Source organism: Acomys russatus, chromosome X (genome assembly GCF_903995435.1).
Source record: "Acomys russatus chromosome X, mAcoRus1.1, whole genome shotgun sequence".
In the NCBI taxonomy this organism is placed as follows: Eukaryota; Metazoa; Chordata; class Mammalia; order Rodentia; family Muridae; genus Acomys; species Acomys russatus.
Genome location: NC_067169.1, coordinates 37,871,314 through 37,890,352, shown reverse-complemented (window position 1 = coordinate 37,890,352; position 19,039 = coordinate 37,871,314). Strand labels below are relative to the sequence as shown.

At 35.7% G+C, this 19,039-nt stretch overlaps 2 protein-coding genes across 11 annotated transcripts in view; both read right to left on the bottom strand.

Annotated features, from left to right (window-relative positions):
• The window catches only part of Dmd (dystrophin), a 2,465,896-nt gene that overhangs the window by 736,176 nt on the left and 1,710,681 nt on the right, over positions 1-19,039 (bottom strand). The gene's annotated exons all lie outside the window — the stretch shown is intronic.
• On the bottom strand, positions 12,165-12,821 carry LOC127184572 (acidic leucine-rich nuclear phosphoprotein 32 family member A-like). Its single transcript, XM_051140926.1, has one exon. The coding sequence runs from the start codon at positions 12,819-12,821 to the stop codon at positions 12,165-12,167; it is 657 nt and encodes a 218-aa protein (XP_050996883.1).

Here is a 19,039-nt window from a genome sequence, read left to right as displayed (position 1 = left end):
TTCTTTAAAGGCCTCTATCATCTTCATAAGATTGGATTTAAGGTCATTTTCTTGTGCTGGTTCTGGTGGTGCCATATTGCTCTGTTGTTTGTGTTCTTTAGCTGGTCCTTAGCAATCTGGTTCTCTCTGGTATTGTCAGGCCTCGGGTAATGCAGGCCAAGTTGTGGTCCAAAGAATGGAGCACCAGAGAGAAGGTTTGGTTTGTCTCTGGTGGTCCCTGATTGTCACTGGTCTTTGTATGTCTAGGGCCCAGGGACAGGGGCTGAGCTTTTGGTCCCTGAGGCCTCAGGAAATGCAGATATAGGGCATTGTCCAGGAGATGGAGCATATCACATCAGGCAGGGGACTGGGGCTCACTTCTGTTGGACTTGACAAGGGGCATCCAGCAGGCAAGGGACTGGGTCATAGAAGTTATACTTCTCTGTCCTAGGTGGCTACAGGTTTCTTGGAGGCTGAGATGTGGGCTAGGAATGTGGTGCACAGAGGTCAGGGCTCTTATTTTGTGCTTTGACTTGTATTTATTTCATCTGAGCAACAATGTACATTAGTACTAGCTGAGGGTTTTTTTTTATCTAAGCCATGATATTTTTCTTAATTTTTAAAACCATGTTTTAATCAATCATTAAATTCCTACTTTATTTGTACACACTAACATAGAAAGACTGCCCACTCTCTCCATATCTCTTCAATATAGTACTTGAAGTTGTGCATGGAGCAATAAGACAATGAAAGGCGGATCTAAATCAGAAAGGAGGAAGTAAAAGTATTGCTATTTGCAGATGATATGATATTGTGTATAATGGACCCCCAGAGTTCCATCAGATAACTCCTACAGCTGATAAATACCTTCAGAGAAGTGGCTGGAACAAAATCAACTCAAAAAAGTGAGCTGCCCTCCTTTATACAAATGACAGACTGAGGAAGAAATTAGAGAAACTATACACTTGCCAATAGTCACAAACAATATAAAGTATTTTGATGTAACTTTAAGAAAGCAAGTGAAAGACTTATATAAAAATAAAACTTCAAGTCTCTGAAGAAGGAAATTGAAGATGTCAGAAGGTGGAAAGATCTCTCATGCTTGTGGATTGGGAGACTCAACATAGTAAAAATGGCCATCTTACCAAAAGCAATTTACAGATTAAGTGCAATCCCTATCAAACCCCTTACCCATTTTTAAAGACCTTGGAAGATCAAATCTCAACTTTATATGGAAAACAAACAAACAAACAAACAAACAAAACAGAAAAGCTAAAAACAATCCAGTATAATAAAAGATCTGGAGGACTGTCCCTCTCTGATATCAAGCTATATTATAGAGCAATATTAATCAAAATGGCATGGTACTGGAATAGAAATATGATGGTGGATCAATGGAATTGAATTGAAGACCCAGAAATAAATCCACACAACTATGGACATTTGATTTTTGGCAAAGAAGCCAAATCCATACAATGGAAAAAGACAGATGGTCTAACTGGATATCTACATGTAGAAAAATGCAAGTAGACCCATATTTATCACTCTGAACAAAAGTAAAGTCTCAGTGGATTAACGACTTCAACATAAAACCAGAAACAGTAAATATGTTAGAAGAAAAATTAGAGAAGAGCCTTGAACTCATTGGCAAGAGAAACAAATTCCTGAATAGAACACCAATAGCTTAGGCTCTAATTTCAACAATTAATAAAACTGAAACTGAAAAGCTTCTGTAAGGCAAAGGACACTGTCAACAGAACAAAATGACATTCTACAGAATGGGAAAGAATCTCTATCAACTCTACATCTGACAGAGGTCTAGTATCCAAAATATATAAAGAACTCAAGAAGGTAAACACCAACAAACCAAATTACCCAATTAAGAAATGGGATTCAGAGCTAAACAGAGAATTCTCAACAGAGGAATATTGAATGGGCAAGAAACATCTAAAGAAATGTTCAATGTCCTTAGTCATAAGGGAAATGAAAATCAAAACAACTCTGAGATTCCATCTTACACCCGTCAGAATGGGTAAGATCAAAAACTCAAGTGCATATGTTGGCAAGGATGTGGACAAAGGGGAACACTCCTCTGTTGCTGGTGGGAATGCAAACTTATACAACTGTTTGGAAATCGATCTGGTGCTCTCTCAGGAAAATGGCAATAACTCTGCTTTAGGACCCAGCCATATCATTACTGGGAATATACCCAAAAGATGCTCTAATACATAACAAGGACATTTGCTCAACTACGTTCCATTTACACAATGGAATACTACTCAGCTTTTAAAAACAAGGAAATCTTGAAATTTGCAGGCAAATGGATGGACCTAGAAATGATCATCTTGTTTGTTTTATAAAGAAAAATAGAAAGAAAGCATGAAGTTGGATTAATGATTTGTGTCTGGGATGAACTGGGGAGGCGAAACCTTGAATCAAATAAAATGTATGAAAAAATATTTACATAAAAATACCATTCAAATGACCCATTAAGTTTTAGTTCCTGAATTAGAAGTTATTTGGAGCAGATCTTCTGTTTATATTTTCATAAAGATCGTTTAACCTGAGAATGTAGAGCAAATCTCCAGCTGGTCTACACGAAAATAAGCTAAAAATCAATCAAGGAGTTTTGGAACATGCCGCTTGAGTTTGGGGATTGCTCATTACAGGAACAAGTGTTGACAACTACAATATTGTAGTAAACTAAACTAAGAAATTGTATGACGTTCTGGTGAAAAATATCAAAGTAAGCCTCTATGATATATTTGTCCTTGTCATAGATATTGAATAGAAAATCTCTTATTCTACATCCAAATTATTTGCCAAGAAAAGTAGGAAAAGAGAAATGAATTGGAATCAATATTGTGTAAGAACTTGACTTCTCTGGCCTACATTGTCAGGCAAACTTTGACAAATGAAAGTTGCTAGACGGAAAAACACAACATTGTATAGTTGAGTTTCTTCTTTCCACTCATGCTGCATTACTGTTCTTTTATTTATTTACAATTAGAATTGCTGGAACATGGCAACACAGCTGTCTTTCACTGTAACTGAATGCTGTCAAGTTTGTGCCAAACTGATTGACAAAGAATGATAGATTCTCTTTCCATTCTAAGCTAATCAAAGGCAGCCCACCAAAGAGAGGATTTTCTTTATCATTTAGAGATTTATAGATTTTAAAAACAATCTGATCAAATATACAAAGTAAAATGCAGTATCAATTTTTAAAGTGCAAAATAGTATGAAGCTGAGAAGATATAATCTACTATGCTATATACTTAAGAAAGGTCAAGGGCAATACAAGAATGGATATAGGAATCCATTCATAGAAGATCTGTACTCTAAAGATTTGTGTGTGTGTTTGTGTGGATGTGTGGATGTGCACATGTGGTGTGTATGTGTGAGTCCATGTGCCTATGGAGGTCATCTTCAGATCCCCTACAATTGAAGTTACAGTTGGTTTGAGATAGGTATTTTCAACAAACAACAGACTTGAGTATTTTTCTTCTTATTCCTTAGGTTTATAGACATAGTCAAACAATTTTACTTATATTTTAATGAAGGATTCCACAAACATTTTAAAAAGATGTTTTTTCCTATGTCAAAGTAACTTTTATTATCCTGATTTAATTGTTGTCTTAGAGACTTACTTCCTCTCTGCTAACTTTGGCCTAGTCCTGGAAGCTTCTAGCCTCTGTATGAACTTTTCTAGCTCTTCCTGGACTCTTTCTGGCTAGTTCATCTCAGCTGTTCTGGCTCAAACTCCTGTCTAAACTGATGGATTCAAACTGGTTTCACTCAGCTTCTGACTAAATTTCTCTGTTTGGCCTCAAACTAACTTTATTAAATCTGTTCTAATCTTCTGGCTCCTTCTCATTTTCTGTCTCTTTGTGTCTTTACCTACTTCTAGCTTATCTTTTCAACCTGCCTCTGTAAAACTTTTCTTGTAAAACTGCCTCTGAATTTTATGAACTCAGCTCCATTGCACTGCCTCTTAACTCATGGACTCAACCAAACTGGCTGAAGGAAGTGACTATAACTCAGAGATCTGCATGCCTCTGTCTCCTGTGTACTGTGATTAAAGGCATGTACCACCACATCTGGACCTAAGCTTTTCTTTCCTCAAATCTTTCATTATATCTGGCTGGCCTTGAACTCAAAGATCTGCTTGTCTTTGTCTCCTGTCATTAAAGGTGTGTTTATATTCCAGCCAGAATTGCCACATTACTGGATGAAATCTCCTTTACATTTTCATTTTGTTTTTCACTTGTAAGAAGGTTTGCCTGAAAAAAAAGAGAAGGTATGCCTGTCTGTATGTGTATGCATCATGTATATATATACCTGGTTCCTGCAGAAGGCAGAAGACAGCTTCAGACCCATGGAATTGGATAATAGATGGATGTGAGCTGTCACATAGGAACATGGAACTAAACCTGAGCCCTCTGCAGGAGAATTAAGTGTTCTTCATGACTGAGACACAGCTGAAGCCTAAGGCAATTGTTTTCATAAAAGTATTCTTTATAAATAGCCACATACATAAATTAAGTTGAGATGGTTATTTTTTCACATTCACACAGCATTAAAATAGAAAGGGACAATGGGTGACCAATTGAGGATCTGCCACTCACATTTTACTTAAAAATCAAGGGGAGGGTTGGATTGAAACCACACAGTTTGAGTTTCATGTATGTATGTATGTATGTAGTCACATTAGATTCTGATCACAGCCTCCTACCCCTTCTCTCCTTTAACTCCCACCTTTCCACACTATTCCCTCCTTTTTCTTCTCAGAGAGGAGGAGGCCCCCCATGTATACTAACCCACTCTGACACATCAAGTTGCAGGAGGACTAGGAACATCCTCTCCTACTGAGGCCAGATAAAGCAGCCAAGTTAAGGGAAAGGGATCCAAAGGCAGCCAACAGAATCAGAGACAGCCTCTTACTCCCATTGTTAGGGGACCCACATGATGATCAAGCTGCACATCTGCTACATATGTATAGGGGTCCTAAGACCAACCCAAATACATCATCAATCTCATACTCTAGCCCAACTTATACAACAGAGTTATACTAATAAAAACCACATGGTATTGGCATAAAAACAGACATGTTGATCAATGAAACTGAATTAAATTCTCAGAAATAACATATGGATACCTGATTTTTGATAGATAATCCAGAAAAACACAATGGAAAATAGAAAATATCTTCAGAAATAGTGCTCATAAAAATGGGTGTCTGGATACAGAAGAATGCAAATGAATCCATATTTATCACCCTGTACAAAACTCAAGTCAAAATGGATCAAAGACCTCAATGTTAAATCAGATACACTGAATGTCACAGAAGAGAAAGTGAGAAATAGCCTTCAATACATTGGCACAGAAAACAATTTTCTGAATAAAAGAAACACAGGACAAGCACTAAGATCAATAATAAATAAATGTAACCTCATGAAACTGAAAAGCTTCTGTAAGGCAAAAGATACCATCTATAGGACAAAACAGGAACCTACTGAATGGGAAAAATCTTTACTAATTACCACATCAGATATAAGTCTAATATCCAAAATATCTAAGGAACTCAAGAAACTAGATAGAAAACGTCAAAATAATCCATTTTAAAAATTGGTTACAAATCTTAACAGAGAATTCTCAATAGAGGAATTTCAAATGGCTGAGAAGCACTTAAAGAAATGTTCAACATCCCTAGCCAACAGGAAAATTCAAATAAAAACTACTTTGAGATTCCATCTTAAATCTGTCAAAATAGCTAATATCAAAAATGTAAGTGACATCTCATGTGCCAAGGATCTGGAGCAGGGAGAATACTTCTCCATTGCTGGTGGGAGTAGAAACTTTTACAGAAAATATGGAAATTACTATAGCTGCTCCTGAGAAAATTTGAAATCTACCTCAAGACCTATCTTAACCTCTTTTGGGCATATATATATAACCAAAGGATAATCCATTCTACCACAAGGATATTTGTTTAACTATGTTAATTGTGACTTTACTTATATTAATAGGAAACTGAAAAAACCTATATACCTCTGAACTGAAGAGTATTATTCAACCACTAAAGAGATGAGATCATGAAATTTCTGGCAAATAGATAAAATTAGAAAAATATCATACTGAACAAAGTACCAGAAAGACAAATATGGTATGTACTTACTTATAAGTGGATATTAACCAACAAGTAAATGATAATCAAGCTACAATCAACAGATCAAGATAGATAAGGTAAAGAGGAGAGCTTTAGTGGGGATTCATGGCCCTCTCTATGGAGGAGAAATACAATAAATTTGTGGGTGTACTGGAGGCAGGGAATGATGGGAACATGAAGGATTGGTTGGAAATAAAGTTATGGAGGAAGAGAGTGTAGGAGAGTCAACTGGAATTTGGGAGGATTAAGAGTAGATGGTGTGGGGAAACCTAGTGCAATTGAAACTTCCTGGAAACTATGACCATCCTGGGGACTCTTAGTAATGGAGGACATGGATTACGTAAAGTGACTGTTTTTTTGTAGCCAAAAGGCTTCTAGTTTGAGAAATAGGTTGCATTTAATTGAGATCTTGGGGAACAGGATCCCTTGGTGACCAGTAAACAACCCAGGGGGATTCTAGTATAAAATTCCCAGCACACAACAAGAAAATTTGCTCAACCATGTTCATAGCAGTTTTATTCATAATAGCCAGAAGATGGAAACAGCCTAAGTGTCCCTCAGTAGAAGAGTGGATAAAGAAACTGTGGTACGTATACACTATGGAATACTACTCAGCTATTAAAAACAAGGAATTCCTGAAATTTGTGAACAAATGGATTGAGTTAGAAATGATCATAATGAGTGAGTTAACCCAGAAGCAGAAAGACTCAAATGGTGTATACTCACTTATATCTGCATACTAGCCCAAAGGGCATGTCCCATGAAAGCCTTCAGTTACCAGGAAACTGGGACAGAGGGGAGGACATCCTATTGGGATTCTAGATGAGAGAAGCATGGGAGAATAGCAAAGGAGAAGGATCCAGAGGGTCCTAGAAGCCTACAAGTAGAACATTATGATAGGCAGATTTGGGCCCAGGGGTTCCGCTCAAACTAAGGCACCAGCCAAGGACAATACAGGCAGTAAACGTTAAACCCCTACCCAGATGGACAGAACATTCTCCACAGTTGAATGGAGAATGGGGTATGACTTGCACATGAACTCTGGTGCCTCATATTTGACCATGTCCCCTGGAGGGGGAGACCTGGTGGCACTCAGAGGAAGGATACTAGGTTACCAAGAAGAGACTTGATACCCTATGAGCATATACAGGGGGAGGAAATCTCCCTCAGGAACAGTCATAGGAGAGGGGAATAAGGGGAAAATGGGAGGGAGGGAAGAATGGGAGGATACAAGGGATGGGATAACCATTGAGATGTAACAAGAATAAATTAATAAAAATAAAAAAAAAATAAAACTAACAGTGAGTTCCAATTCCTGAGGACAACATTCACACAGCTCACTGAGCTTAGAGAGGCAAGATCTGGTCCCTACATGGAGCCTTCACCTCTACATTGTGATATCTTTGGCCTGAGAAGCTACTCTGTAGGTTAAGGAAAGAGAAACCTGGACACCAACCCAGCCACAAAACCTTCCACCTCAAATCTATCCTTCCTTTAAGATGACTCAGGACAATAGTACCACAGAACTAGTGGGAGTCACCAACTAATATTAAGAGTCAAGTTTAACTTGAGGCCTACAATATGAGTGAGGAAAACAGGCTCCCCCATGTGTGGATGGCCAAGAACTAGAGACTGGACTGCACATAAATCTAGGATAGAACACAGATTGGCAATGACAGACAAAAAAACAGACTTAATCAATGGAATTATTCCTAAACATATTCAGCTGTACTTAAAGATTGGTGCCTTGTCCAGTTGTCATCAGAGGGGGCCTCCTCTGATAGATAATCGGTGTGGGTACAGAGCCTAATTGTCAGGCATTATTTGAAGAGAGAGTCTAAACTGGAGGTCTCCATCTGATCCCTACCTTTAGAGATCTGTGAATCTCAGGAAAGGAGGAGGAAAGATTGTATGAATCAGAGGGGATGAAGAACACCAGGAGCATATGGTCCACTGAATTAATTAAGCAAGGCCCACATGGGATCACAGAGAATGAAGTGGAAATCACAGAGCCAGCCTGCATGGGTCTGCACCAGGTCCTCTGAATGTATGTTATGCCTACTTGCTTGGTGTTTGTATGGGACTCCTGATGGTGGGAGCAGATATATCTCTGACTCTTGCCTTCTCTTGGGACTCTTTTTCTCCCATTGGATTGCTTTTTCCTGCCTCAATATGAAGACTTTTGTGTTTTCTTGTTTTATCTTGTTATAACTTATTTGCTCTCATTTCTTGTAGTCCTATATTTTTCTGAAGAGGAAACAGAGGTGGAGTCGATCTGGGAGAGAGATGAAGTTGAGATGAACTAAGCGAAGTGGAGGGAAGGAAAACTGTTGTTGGGATGCATGGTATGAGAGAAGAATCTATTTTCTTTTTCTTTTTTTTTTTTTAAATATTTGTTTTATTTTTTTTCTTTTTTTATTAATTTATTCTTGTTACATCTCAATGTTTATCCCATCCCTTGTATCCTCCCATTCCTCCCCCCCCCATTTTTCCATTATTCCCCTCCCCTATGACTGTTCCTGAGGGGGATTACGTCCCCCTGTATATTCTCATAGGGTATCAAGTCTCTTCTTGGCTACTTGCTGTCCTTCCTCTGAGTGCCACCAGGTCTCCCCCTCCAGGGGACATGGTCAAATGTGAGGCACCAGAGTATGTGAGAAAGTCGTATCACACTCTCCACTCAACTGTGGAGAAAAAGAACCAAAAAAAAAAAAAAGCTACTCCAAAATTGCCTGTTTCTTCTGGGGAAATCAATCTTCCTTCATTGAAAACTACTTCTTTATTGAACACACAAACCAACAAATGAAAGGCTTTCTAAATGGTCATGATTTATTTTTATAATGTGTGCAGTGTCATATATTCACATAGTCTTTTTATTATAATTTAGCAATATAAGTATTATATTCTAAAATTTGATTGGAATTTGGGTATTCATGAACTTTTACCACAGAAGAATATTTTCAATTTCTGAGTAAGTAAATTGTTCCTAACCACAGTCTTTGATATCTGTAACAGATTATGGATCAGTGGTTTTTTTTTTTTTTTTTTTTTTTTTTTTTTTTTTTTTTTTTTTTGGTTTTAGAGACAGGGTTTCTCTGTGTAGCCTTGGACATCCTGGACTCACTTTGTAGACCAGGCTGGCCTCGAACTCATAGCGATCCTGCCTCTGCCTCCCGAGTGCTGGGATTAAAGGCGTGCGCCACCACGCCTGGCTCGATCAGTGGTTTTTGATTTTCATAGAATAAAGATGTAATATAACAGAAATTAGTTCTGACATACCTCTAAAACACTGTCGAATATTTATGTTGTTTCAAACCAAAATAGCACATCTCTATGCAACCCAGAACTACTGTTGTGTCCATATGGCAGTTGGGCATAGTTTTTTTTTAAGTTTGAACAAAAATTCTCATTGAAAAATATAACTTTTATTAAACACCAAAAGCTCTATAAAAGCACTAAGTTGAAATTAGTGTTATTTTAATAAAAGCAGAGAAAAGAGAAATTCAAGTCTCATTTTATGACTATTTCAATTTCCTGATACAGATGTTTTCTTTTTAATATCCAAATTATAGTCATTATCTAAAACAACTTCCTAATTTTATTTGTAACTTCTAAAAACAAGCTACCAAATGAATAAATGAAATGATGTATATTTAAAATACACAACAAAATCCTTGAGTTTTCTGTCATTAACATCATTTTCTTAAACATGTATAGAAAATAAAGAAAATATAAACAATCCTGAAGTCAAAGAGAGGAACAGGAACAGGTGATAGAATTAGTCTTCTTGCTTGGTAAACTCAATGTATGATCTTTCATGTTGCAGCCAGACCACCTAGCTTGCCGTATGTAATTCATATATTCACAATTGTTACTATTTCTGTGTCTTAGTCTAATGTATCATTTTTTCATTGGTTTCCTTAAAATTTAAAGATAGAATTTTGGATAAGGAATTGTGTACCTGTTTCATAGATGCCTATTAATAAAATTCTGCTAGAATCCAATAAAAATTTATTAATTACTAAAAGAATGTAAATGATCCAATGGAGGACTGGAAAGATTAAAAGTCATTAGGTGGAGGAGGAGACAGGCAGATCTCTGAGTTTGAGGCCAAACTGGTCAACAGAGCGAGTTCTAGGATAGCCAAGGCTGTACAGGGAAACCGTGTCTCCAACAAACAAACTAACAAACAGTGGTTAAGAATATTTACTGCTCCTGAGAGAGGGGAGGGGAATAATGGGAAAATGGGAGGGAGGGAAGAATGGGAGGATACAGGAGATGGGATAACCATTGAGATGTAACAAGAATAAATTAATAAAAAAAATTAAAAAAAACTGAAAGTAGGACAACATATAAATATATTAAAACCATGTTTTCAATGGTGACTCAATGTACTTGTTGTGGGCTAGACTACTATTTTTTTTTCTACAAATAACCACACTTTCCTGTAAAAAAAAAAAAAAAAAGAATATTTACTGCTTGTAAAAAGGACATAAGCTTAGTTTCCCAGATTTATATTAGGTGGCTCACAAACCTATATAAATCCAATAGCAGAGGATTCAATACCCTCTTGTCTCTGCAGGTACTTGCATATGTATAATGCATATCAACTCATGCAGCAACACAATGATATGTGTAAATAAAATATCATTAAAACAGTAATCATTGGAAGGTTTGGACGAGTGTGTAAGAATCAACTTATAGGAGGAACTTCAGTCTGCATGAACACAAATTACAAAAATTTGTTCAAAGACAGGTATGCAAATTTAAATAACTTTAGGTTATTTCTGTTGCTGAGACAAATAGAAACTTCAGTATACAATAAAATTAAAGATGTGAATAATGAGTCAACAATTTTAAGCATTATCATATACTTTTATGAAAAAATCCTCTGAGCCGGGCATGGTGGTACACGCCTTTGATCTCAGCACTCAGGAGGCAGAGGCAGGCAGATCACTGTGAGTTTGAGGCCAGCCTGGTCTACAAAGTGAGTCTAGGACAGCCAAGGCTACACAGAGAAACCCTGTCTTGAAAAACAAGAACAACAACAACCACAAAAAAAAAAAAAAAGAAAAAGAAAAAGCTTCCATTTCAGCATTGTTTTCATCAATAAAATACAACTAGAAAGAACTTAAGTAATAATTTACTGCAAACTGAGTATCCAGGTTATTTATTTTGGTCCTTTCAAAATTAGTAATAATAATAAAATATAATATTTATTGTTTTATTATTATTGGCTTTTCAAGACAGGGCTTCTCTGTGTAGCCCTGGTCATCCTGGACTCCCTTTGTATAACAGGTTGGCCTTGAACTCATAAAAATCCATCTGCTTCTGCCTCCCAAGCGCTGGAATCAAAGGCATGTGTCCCATACTTTTCTTTATTCTTAAGCTTTTTAAAACCCTTCTTCTTAACCTTATGATATCCAAAATCTTATTTTAACAAGTTATAAAGAAAATCCATGTTTTCTTTCATAACTGATTACACAAATTAAAAGTGAAAATGATATCTATACAAATGACTTCAGTTTGTAATGGCAAACATATCCCATTGTCCAATCACTAACCATTTAACTTAGATTAAACCATAGTAGTATGTGTATATGTATGTGTGTATAACTATTGAATGTGTAAATCTCTAATACTTATAACTGTCAGAATACTAGTGGTGTATTGTGGAAAGTGTATCATTAATTATTTATTCTATTTTCTTTTTGGTTTTTAGGTTGTTGGTTTTTGTTTTTTGTTTTGTTTTGTTTTTGCAGTAAAAATAGCATTTTTATTCCTTCCCCTCTCCCCCACACCTGCCACTCCCCGCAACCTTCAGTACACTTTTCCCCTCTCATTCCCACAGCAATTCTACAATCAGAAAAAAGTCAAGTTTCCAGGGGGAGGCATTAATAGGACGGGAAGGGGATATTGGTTTTTAAAAAAAGAGTCAGATTACAGTAGGATTTTCTCCAAACAGGTTAATTCCCGTTAGTCATCCTCTTCGCCCTCATCTTTGGGTTCGCGTTTTTTACTTCTGACTAGTTTCTTCCACACCAGCATCTTCTTCATCTTCCTCATCATCCAGTTCCACATCAATATAACCTTCTTCATCCTGCTCCTCCTCTCCACTCATGTTCTTTTCCTCCTCTTCTTCCTCTTCATCTTCTTTCTCCTCATCTTCCACTAGCTGGACACATTCATCATACTCCTCATCTTCATCTTCGTTGTCATCCTCCACAGAGCCCTCAACATCAGAGTCAGAGGCCTCCTTGTTGTCCCTTTCATAGCCATCGAGGTACCTGACCTGGGGCAGGAGCTTAAACACGTTTTTTAGGTAGTCATTTAGGTTCATCACCTCACAGTTCAATAGGTCTAGGCTCTTGAGGTTCTCTAACTTCTTCAGTGGGTCTACTGTGCTGAGGTCTTTTATTTTGTTGCCATTTAAATGTAGATGCTTAATGTTTGGACATTTTTCTGCCAATATGTCCAGGTCCCCTGAGATTCTGTTATAGTTTAATTCAAGCTTCTTGAGTTTGTTGAATTTTGGTAAGTTTGAAATGGAGATGAGGCCCACCTTGATTGTACTTAAGAGTTCCAGTTCTTCAAATTCATCTGTGAGGTCTTTGATTTTGCCTTCAATTGACCGACAGCTGTCCAGGACCAGTTCTTTCACACCAGAAGGCATCCTGTTCCATAGCTCTAAATAAATCTACTTGTCCATATCCCTTGTCCCCCTCACCCACCTTCAGATTCCTGTGCCAGCAGAACTCAATCAATAAACCCAGAATCCATGGCCACACGTTTTAGGATTTTGGATGCTTAAACCTGGTTTTTAGATTTTTTTTTAAATTTTTAATTTTAATTTTTGTACATATACATTTATATTATTACACATATATACAATAGCAAGAAGAACCATGACACAATCAGAAATTATATAAAAGTTACATTCTTAGTGTTTTGGCTATTTGTATTTGACAGCCTTGAAAAAATCACATTTCCTATCTTGGTGTGTCTAAATTTCTGAATGTAAATCAATCTCTATCACATATTGTCATTATCAACTAAAAACACCTATCTAGACATAAAAATATCTTAACCCCTAAAACCAAGCTTCATTGTAAAACTAAGCTACCTGGTCTTCAACTCCATCAGAGATGTGAGAAGAGATGGAGGTTTCTTTGTGTAGCCTTGGCTGTCCTGGACTCACTTTGTAGACTAGGCTGGCCTCAAACTCATAGAGATCTGCTTGCCTCTGCCTCCCTGAGTACTGGGATTACAGGTTTACAGGTGTGTGCCACAACATCTGGCTTACTTTCTGTTTATCACGTAATCAAATGATTTAAAAATTAGAGATGTTTATCTATACAGAAACTTCTCTACATGTTAGCCACAAAATTTCCTTCAAAAAACCATGCATATATTGCTTTGAAGTTTCACTGAGCAACAAAGTAGCTCTAGATGAATCCTATGCATTCTGTTTTGTATTGCTTTATGAATGCCTGGCAAAATCATTAATTTAGTCAATTTCTGTTTAATGGCTACTTTGTTACAAAATCAATCATTATGAGTTCATTTGGAGCTGCTAATCATAAAACAAAAATTTCCATTAAACTGCTTCAAATTAAACAATTAAGGCCTCACTTATTCTCACTACTACAACCACACAATGGGCAAACAGAAAAATATCTAAGTATGAAAACAGTAACTATTTGGCAATTTTGAAGTATGATGATTTTTAACTTATTACTTTTATCATATAGCATAGAATTGTATTTGTTAATTATGTTCATTATATATTCTTTTAATAACCTAAAATTCATATCCTAAATAAAGAGTCAGTATATAGTATTATATGATCATAAAAAATAAAATAGCACTGTGACTTTTTGTGCTTTTCTTTGTTTTTGTTGGTGGTGGAAAAAAATCCAAGATCTTGTAACTGCTTGGCATATAGTTTACCAATGAGCTATTTCACTGGCTTGTCTTTTCAAATACAAGCCCTGGCCATATAGTTTGAATTGGCCTGAAATTTTCTCTCCCATTACTTCAATCTCATAAGCAATTGTGTTGGAGACACTGACCACCATGTTTGGCTTTTCTTTATGTTAGGTCTAAAGCAACACATTCAATATATAAAATATAGATTCGATTCATTGTAGAGTCATGTGAATTTGATATATTTTCATATTAATAAAATATAAATTTACTCTGAATTTCAATATATTTAGTACTCTGTCAAATTCTTATTTTTTAAGATCTTATAGTTTTATATTATATATAAATTAATTTTACATTTCTTTCTTGGTAATTTTTTAGACTCTCAAATTTGGGTGGACTCTTAATTTAGAATAATTTCTCAGTATGACAACTAAATACTAAAATATTACTTCAAAGTATTTCTTAAAGTACTTTTTATTATAAATGGATTATACATAAAATATATAGCATAAATATTTAAATCATTATACGTATATGTGTTTTCTGCCTTTCAAGTCACAGATAATGTGAACATTACTACATTGGCCTTTTTTTTCTCCCAAAGCACATGAATATTCTTCCTGTGAATACCAAATTCACCCCCCCCCATCACTCATGAAATAAAAAATGTAATGTTAGGCTTTATGAAGTTGTAACTTCTTGGCAGACATTCTTACCATAATGACAGTCATGCCTGTTTTTAGAGGAATTATAATTATGTGTTTAGATTTTAAGTGTTAAATCAGTCATAAGTTCCAGATTTAAGGATTCCTTTATAACCAATATAATTTAATGGATAATGAACATCATTTCTGACAAAATACAAAGTATCTACATAGCAAGGAAGACACTACATAGAAAAAATAACCATAGGAGAGTAAAGAACCTCTGTTGGACTCTTATGTCCTATGTAAGATATAATTTTAAGTCACTTATCCTGTAGAGGAGCAGGGGCAAATAAAATAATTAGAAAAAAATGGTCATTCATCTAAGAGGTTCTGGCACAGAGAATGAGACTGGATAAATTGGTATTTCAGGACAAGACCTTTGTTGCCACTGTCTAATGAGGGAGAGTTGTGAGGAATCACAGAGAATCTAATGGAGAACCTGTTTGCAGTGAATGAATACATTATCAAGAGATAATATAACTATTCCTGCATACACAATATAGATATAGCTATTTGACCACTTAAAAATCAATAGTGGAGCTATTCAATGTCCCAGTTTGCTTCCAATTCCTGTGATAAAGACCATGACAAAAACAATATGGGAAGCAGAGGGCTTATTTGCTCTGTGTCCTGATCATAGCCCGTCAAGGCAGGAAGTCAGGAGGAACTCAAGGCAGAAGCCTGGAGGTAAGAGCTGAAGCAGAGGCCATGGAGGAATGCTGCTTACTGACTTGATCTTTGTGGCTTTCTCAGACTGACTTCTTACATATCCCACAACTATTTGCCTGGGCATGGGACTAAGCATAGTGGGCTGGGTATTTCTACATCAACCATTAACCAAGAAAATGCCCCCTATAGTCTGATATTATGGGGGCTATTGTCCTAAGTGATGTTCCTTCTGGAACCTAACTTATATAGAAAAATCAACATATGGATTTTAAACTAGATTTATTATTACTCCTAGTAAAGTATATTTTACAATATTGATAGTTATTCCATAACTGTTAACTTTGAGAAGCATAGTCCTATGTAAAACATAATGGTAGGGGGTAATGTATAAATGATAATTTCAAATTATATTTAATATCCATATATATATATATATATATATATATATATATATATATCATGTACCTTTTAGTTATATGGCTTTATAAATAAGCAACTTTGTGGATACAGCTTTCTCCTACAATTTAAAACAGTTTCAGACTCTTTAAAATATATATGTCAGATAGTATTGAATACTGAAACTTGCAAGTGCATAGATCGCACTTGCTGGGTGTATATGAACTCCCACACTAGTGTTATATACCAGTACTTATTGCCCCCTTGGTGGTAATTTGTAAACTCAAACTCTTCATATTTTATTTCAATTATTCTCTACCCTATATTTTGTCTGTCTATCAAAGCCACCCTTTGGTGGGCCATTCATTCACTTATACAGGAAATGTTTGAAAATGTTCTAAATTTCCTGATTTACTCATATTCATAAAGGGACAGTATCCATGTTCAGGGCAGAGATTTCTGTAGTTTACATTTTAAAATGATAATATTGTTTCTGATGTTCTCACATTAACTTCCTGCAAAGTATCATTACCTACAATTAGTTTTAGTGGAGCAGTGAAAAAACAAATCCTAGTGCGCAGTAAAAGTGTGATATGAAGGAAGCAAAAATAGTTGCAGGGTGACAAAATGACTTTAAGTTATATCTAGAACAAAATAATGATGTCAGATAGGATACGTCTTCTTTGGAAGAAAATTGTTTAATATTGGTGAGAGAAAATTAAAACTGGGACCTTTAATTCTATTGGGCTTATTTCTTGTATGTCAAGAGGAATAATATTCTGACTGCAAAGACCAGAACAAATAGTACTGACAGCAAAGTAGTGCCCAAGAGGAGTAAAGAGATTAGAGGGCCCCAATCTACTCAGAATTAACTTTCCAGATTCAGATAAATTACATCTCAGTATGCTAATAAAACTAGCCAGCCAATGGCAAACTACTATTGGTATACCTAAAGGCTAGTTTCAAGCAGTTTGTGGTTTTATATGAAAAATAAGATGTAGAAATCAAATTAAAACTTTCTGAGTAGTTATTTCAGATGTGAGTAGAAAACAGAAGTCAGAGACAAGCCTGTCGTTTCTAAATTGCCAGAATGTTGTAGTCAGTTACCAAAGGGTAACACACAAACAACTTTTTCATCATTACATGTGGAAAATAGATTTAAAAACTGAACATTTAAAACCTGTAATTGTGCTACAATTTCTCATCAAAGTGAACTTCTTTCTAAGATTATTTGCTATGGAGGACAAGGATGATTTGTACTTCATTTGAAGACTAGCTTTGATGGTTTCAGATTACAACCTCAAAACCAGAATCAAATTGTCATTTAAAACCATTGCTGTAGAGAAGAAACATGTTTCTACTTTAAGTTGTGAAATGTATTTGTCTCAGTTTTTGAAAGAGACCAATGGAAATCAGTGGAGAACTCTGAAAAAAATTAGTTAAGAATGTTTACAAAGGGAAGGTAAAATGATTCAGAGACATTTGAAAAATTCATCCTCACTCATAGAATACAAAGTTAAAAGAGTGCATTGGCACCCTCCTCCTTGAATAAATAATGTTGATGACACACTGAAAAGGTACAAGGATCAAATAAAATGCCTTCTTCCTTCTCATGAAAGTTCCTTGAAGAGCTACAATGTCTTCATTAGGTCAGAGTTCACTCTCTGAGGCTATTATGGTACCCTTTAGAGCACTCACTATATAACATGGCACATGTGTCAGCATGGATTATACTTCACACTTCTAGCATTTATACATTGTACCTACTCTCAGCAACTTCAAAATATGTAGTTTTTTAATATAAGATATCATAGTCAATCAACATATGGCTTGTTAACTGAATAGAAACTTCATTAGTATACTTAGAATGGTACACTGGAGATTGGTGCAACAACTTTCATATTTGTTTAAATAAAAGATAGAAAATTCTAGAATTATGTTTGTTGGCAATATGAAGCAATACCAAGTAGATAGCAAAGAAAGTAACAATAATCGTATAACTAGCTGAAGATCTACCCAAAGTAAGTTGATTTCAAAGTAGAATGACATTTTCCTAGTATGTGTTGTAGTGCTCATAGGTCTTGGGATTCAGTTTTTCTGTCATAGTTAAATTATAGAAAATGTATATACAATTATATTATGTTATATTTATAAAATCTGAAAGCAAAAATGGAACTTTATCATACTCTAATTATAATTAATTAATTTAATATACTCTAATTACATTAATACTTAATAGTCTATCACATTATTACAGAAAATAAACAACCTATATATGCCCTCTTTTTATTCCTATTATCAAACAGAGTGAGAAGAAAATTGTAGTATGAGAAAGAACAATCAGAAGTGAGTTAGAAAATGCCATGCTTAGAAGAACTTGCTCCCAGAAAGGCAAATGTAAACTATACAAATGAACCCAGTCAGGTACAAGGTGACAAGGTTACTTCTTGATTCTGCCAACCATTGGTGATGGCTCTCTGCCTTGAGAAAGAATGAATCAAAGGGGCTGAGTGGCTTACTCCTTTATAATAGCAACAGAGAAAAAGAGATCTCTGAAATATTAAGGCCAGGCTGGTCTACATAGTGAGTTCCAGGCTAGCAAAGGCTACATAATGAGACCTTGTCCCAAAACCAAGCCCCAAACAAAAATGAAATAAACCATAAGATGGCACATACAGATCTTAATTAGGGTTGAAGAACTCCAGTGAATACACTTAAGGACAGGGTTGACAAGCAACTTTGTATCTAATTTCATTGAATAACTAGGACAGGAGGAATGTCATATCAAATATATAAATATGATACACTATTTCATGTAAGGCACAATGGTGATGCATGTATTTCAGGAATGAAGGCAGTGAATTCGGTGACTGTGGTAGGATAAACTAGATGATGATTTAGCAGTATAATAAGTGTTAAACCAGAAATCAAATTGTTTCTCTTTCCTTATCACAGAAAAATATCAACCTAGAGAACAATCTTCAGACTTGGGTATTTCCCTCGAGGTTTGTGGCGACTATCTTAGGGATATGTGGGCAGTAGTAGTACGAATAGATTCATTTTCCAGATCCTTGGCTCCTTTAAGAGTTTTGACTGGTTCTATTTCCATGATACACTTCTCATTCCAATGTTTTCCCACCCTTTGGCCTATTAGAGTTCTTCTCCCTGCCTCCAAGCACAGCTCTCTTGA

Coding starts and splice junctions, on each gene's coding strand:
- LOC127184572 (XM_051140926.1), bottom strand. CDS start 12,821: ATGCCTTCTGGTGTGAAAGAACTGGTCCTGGACAGCTGTCGGTCAATT.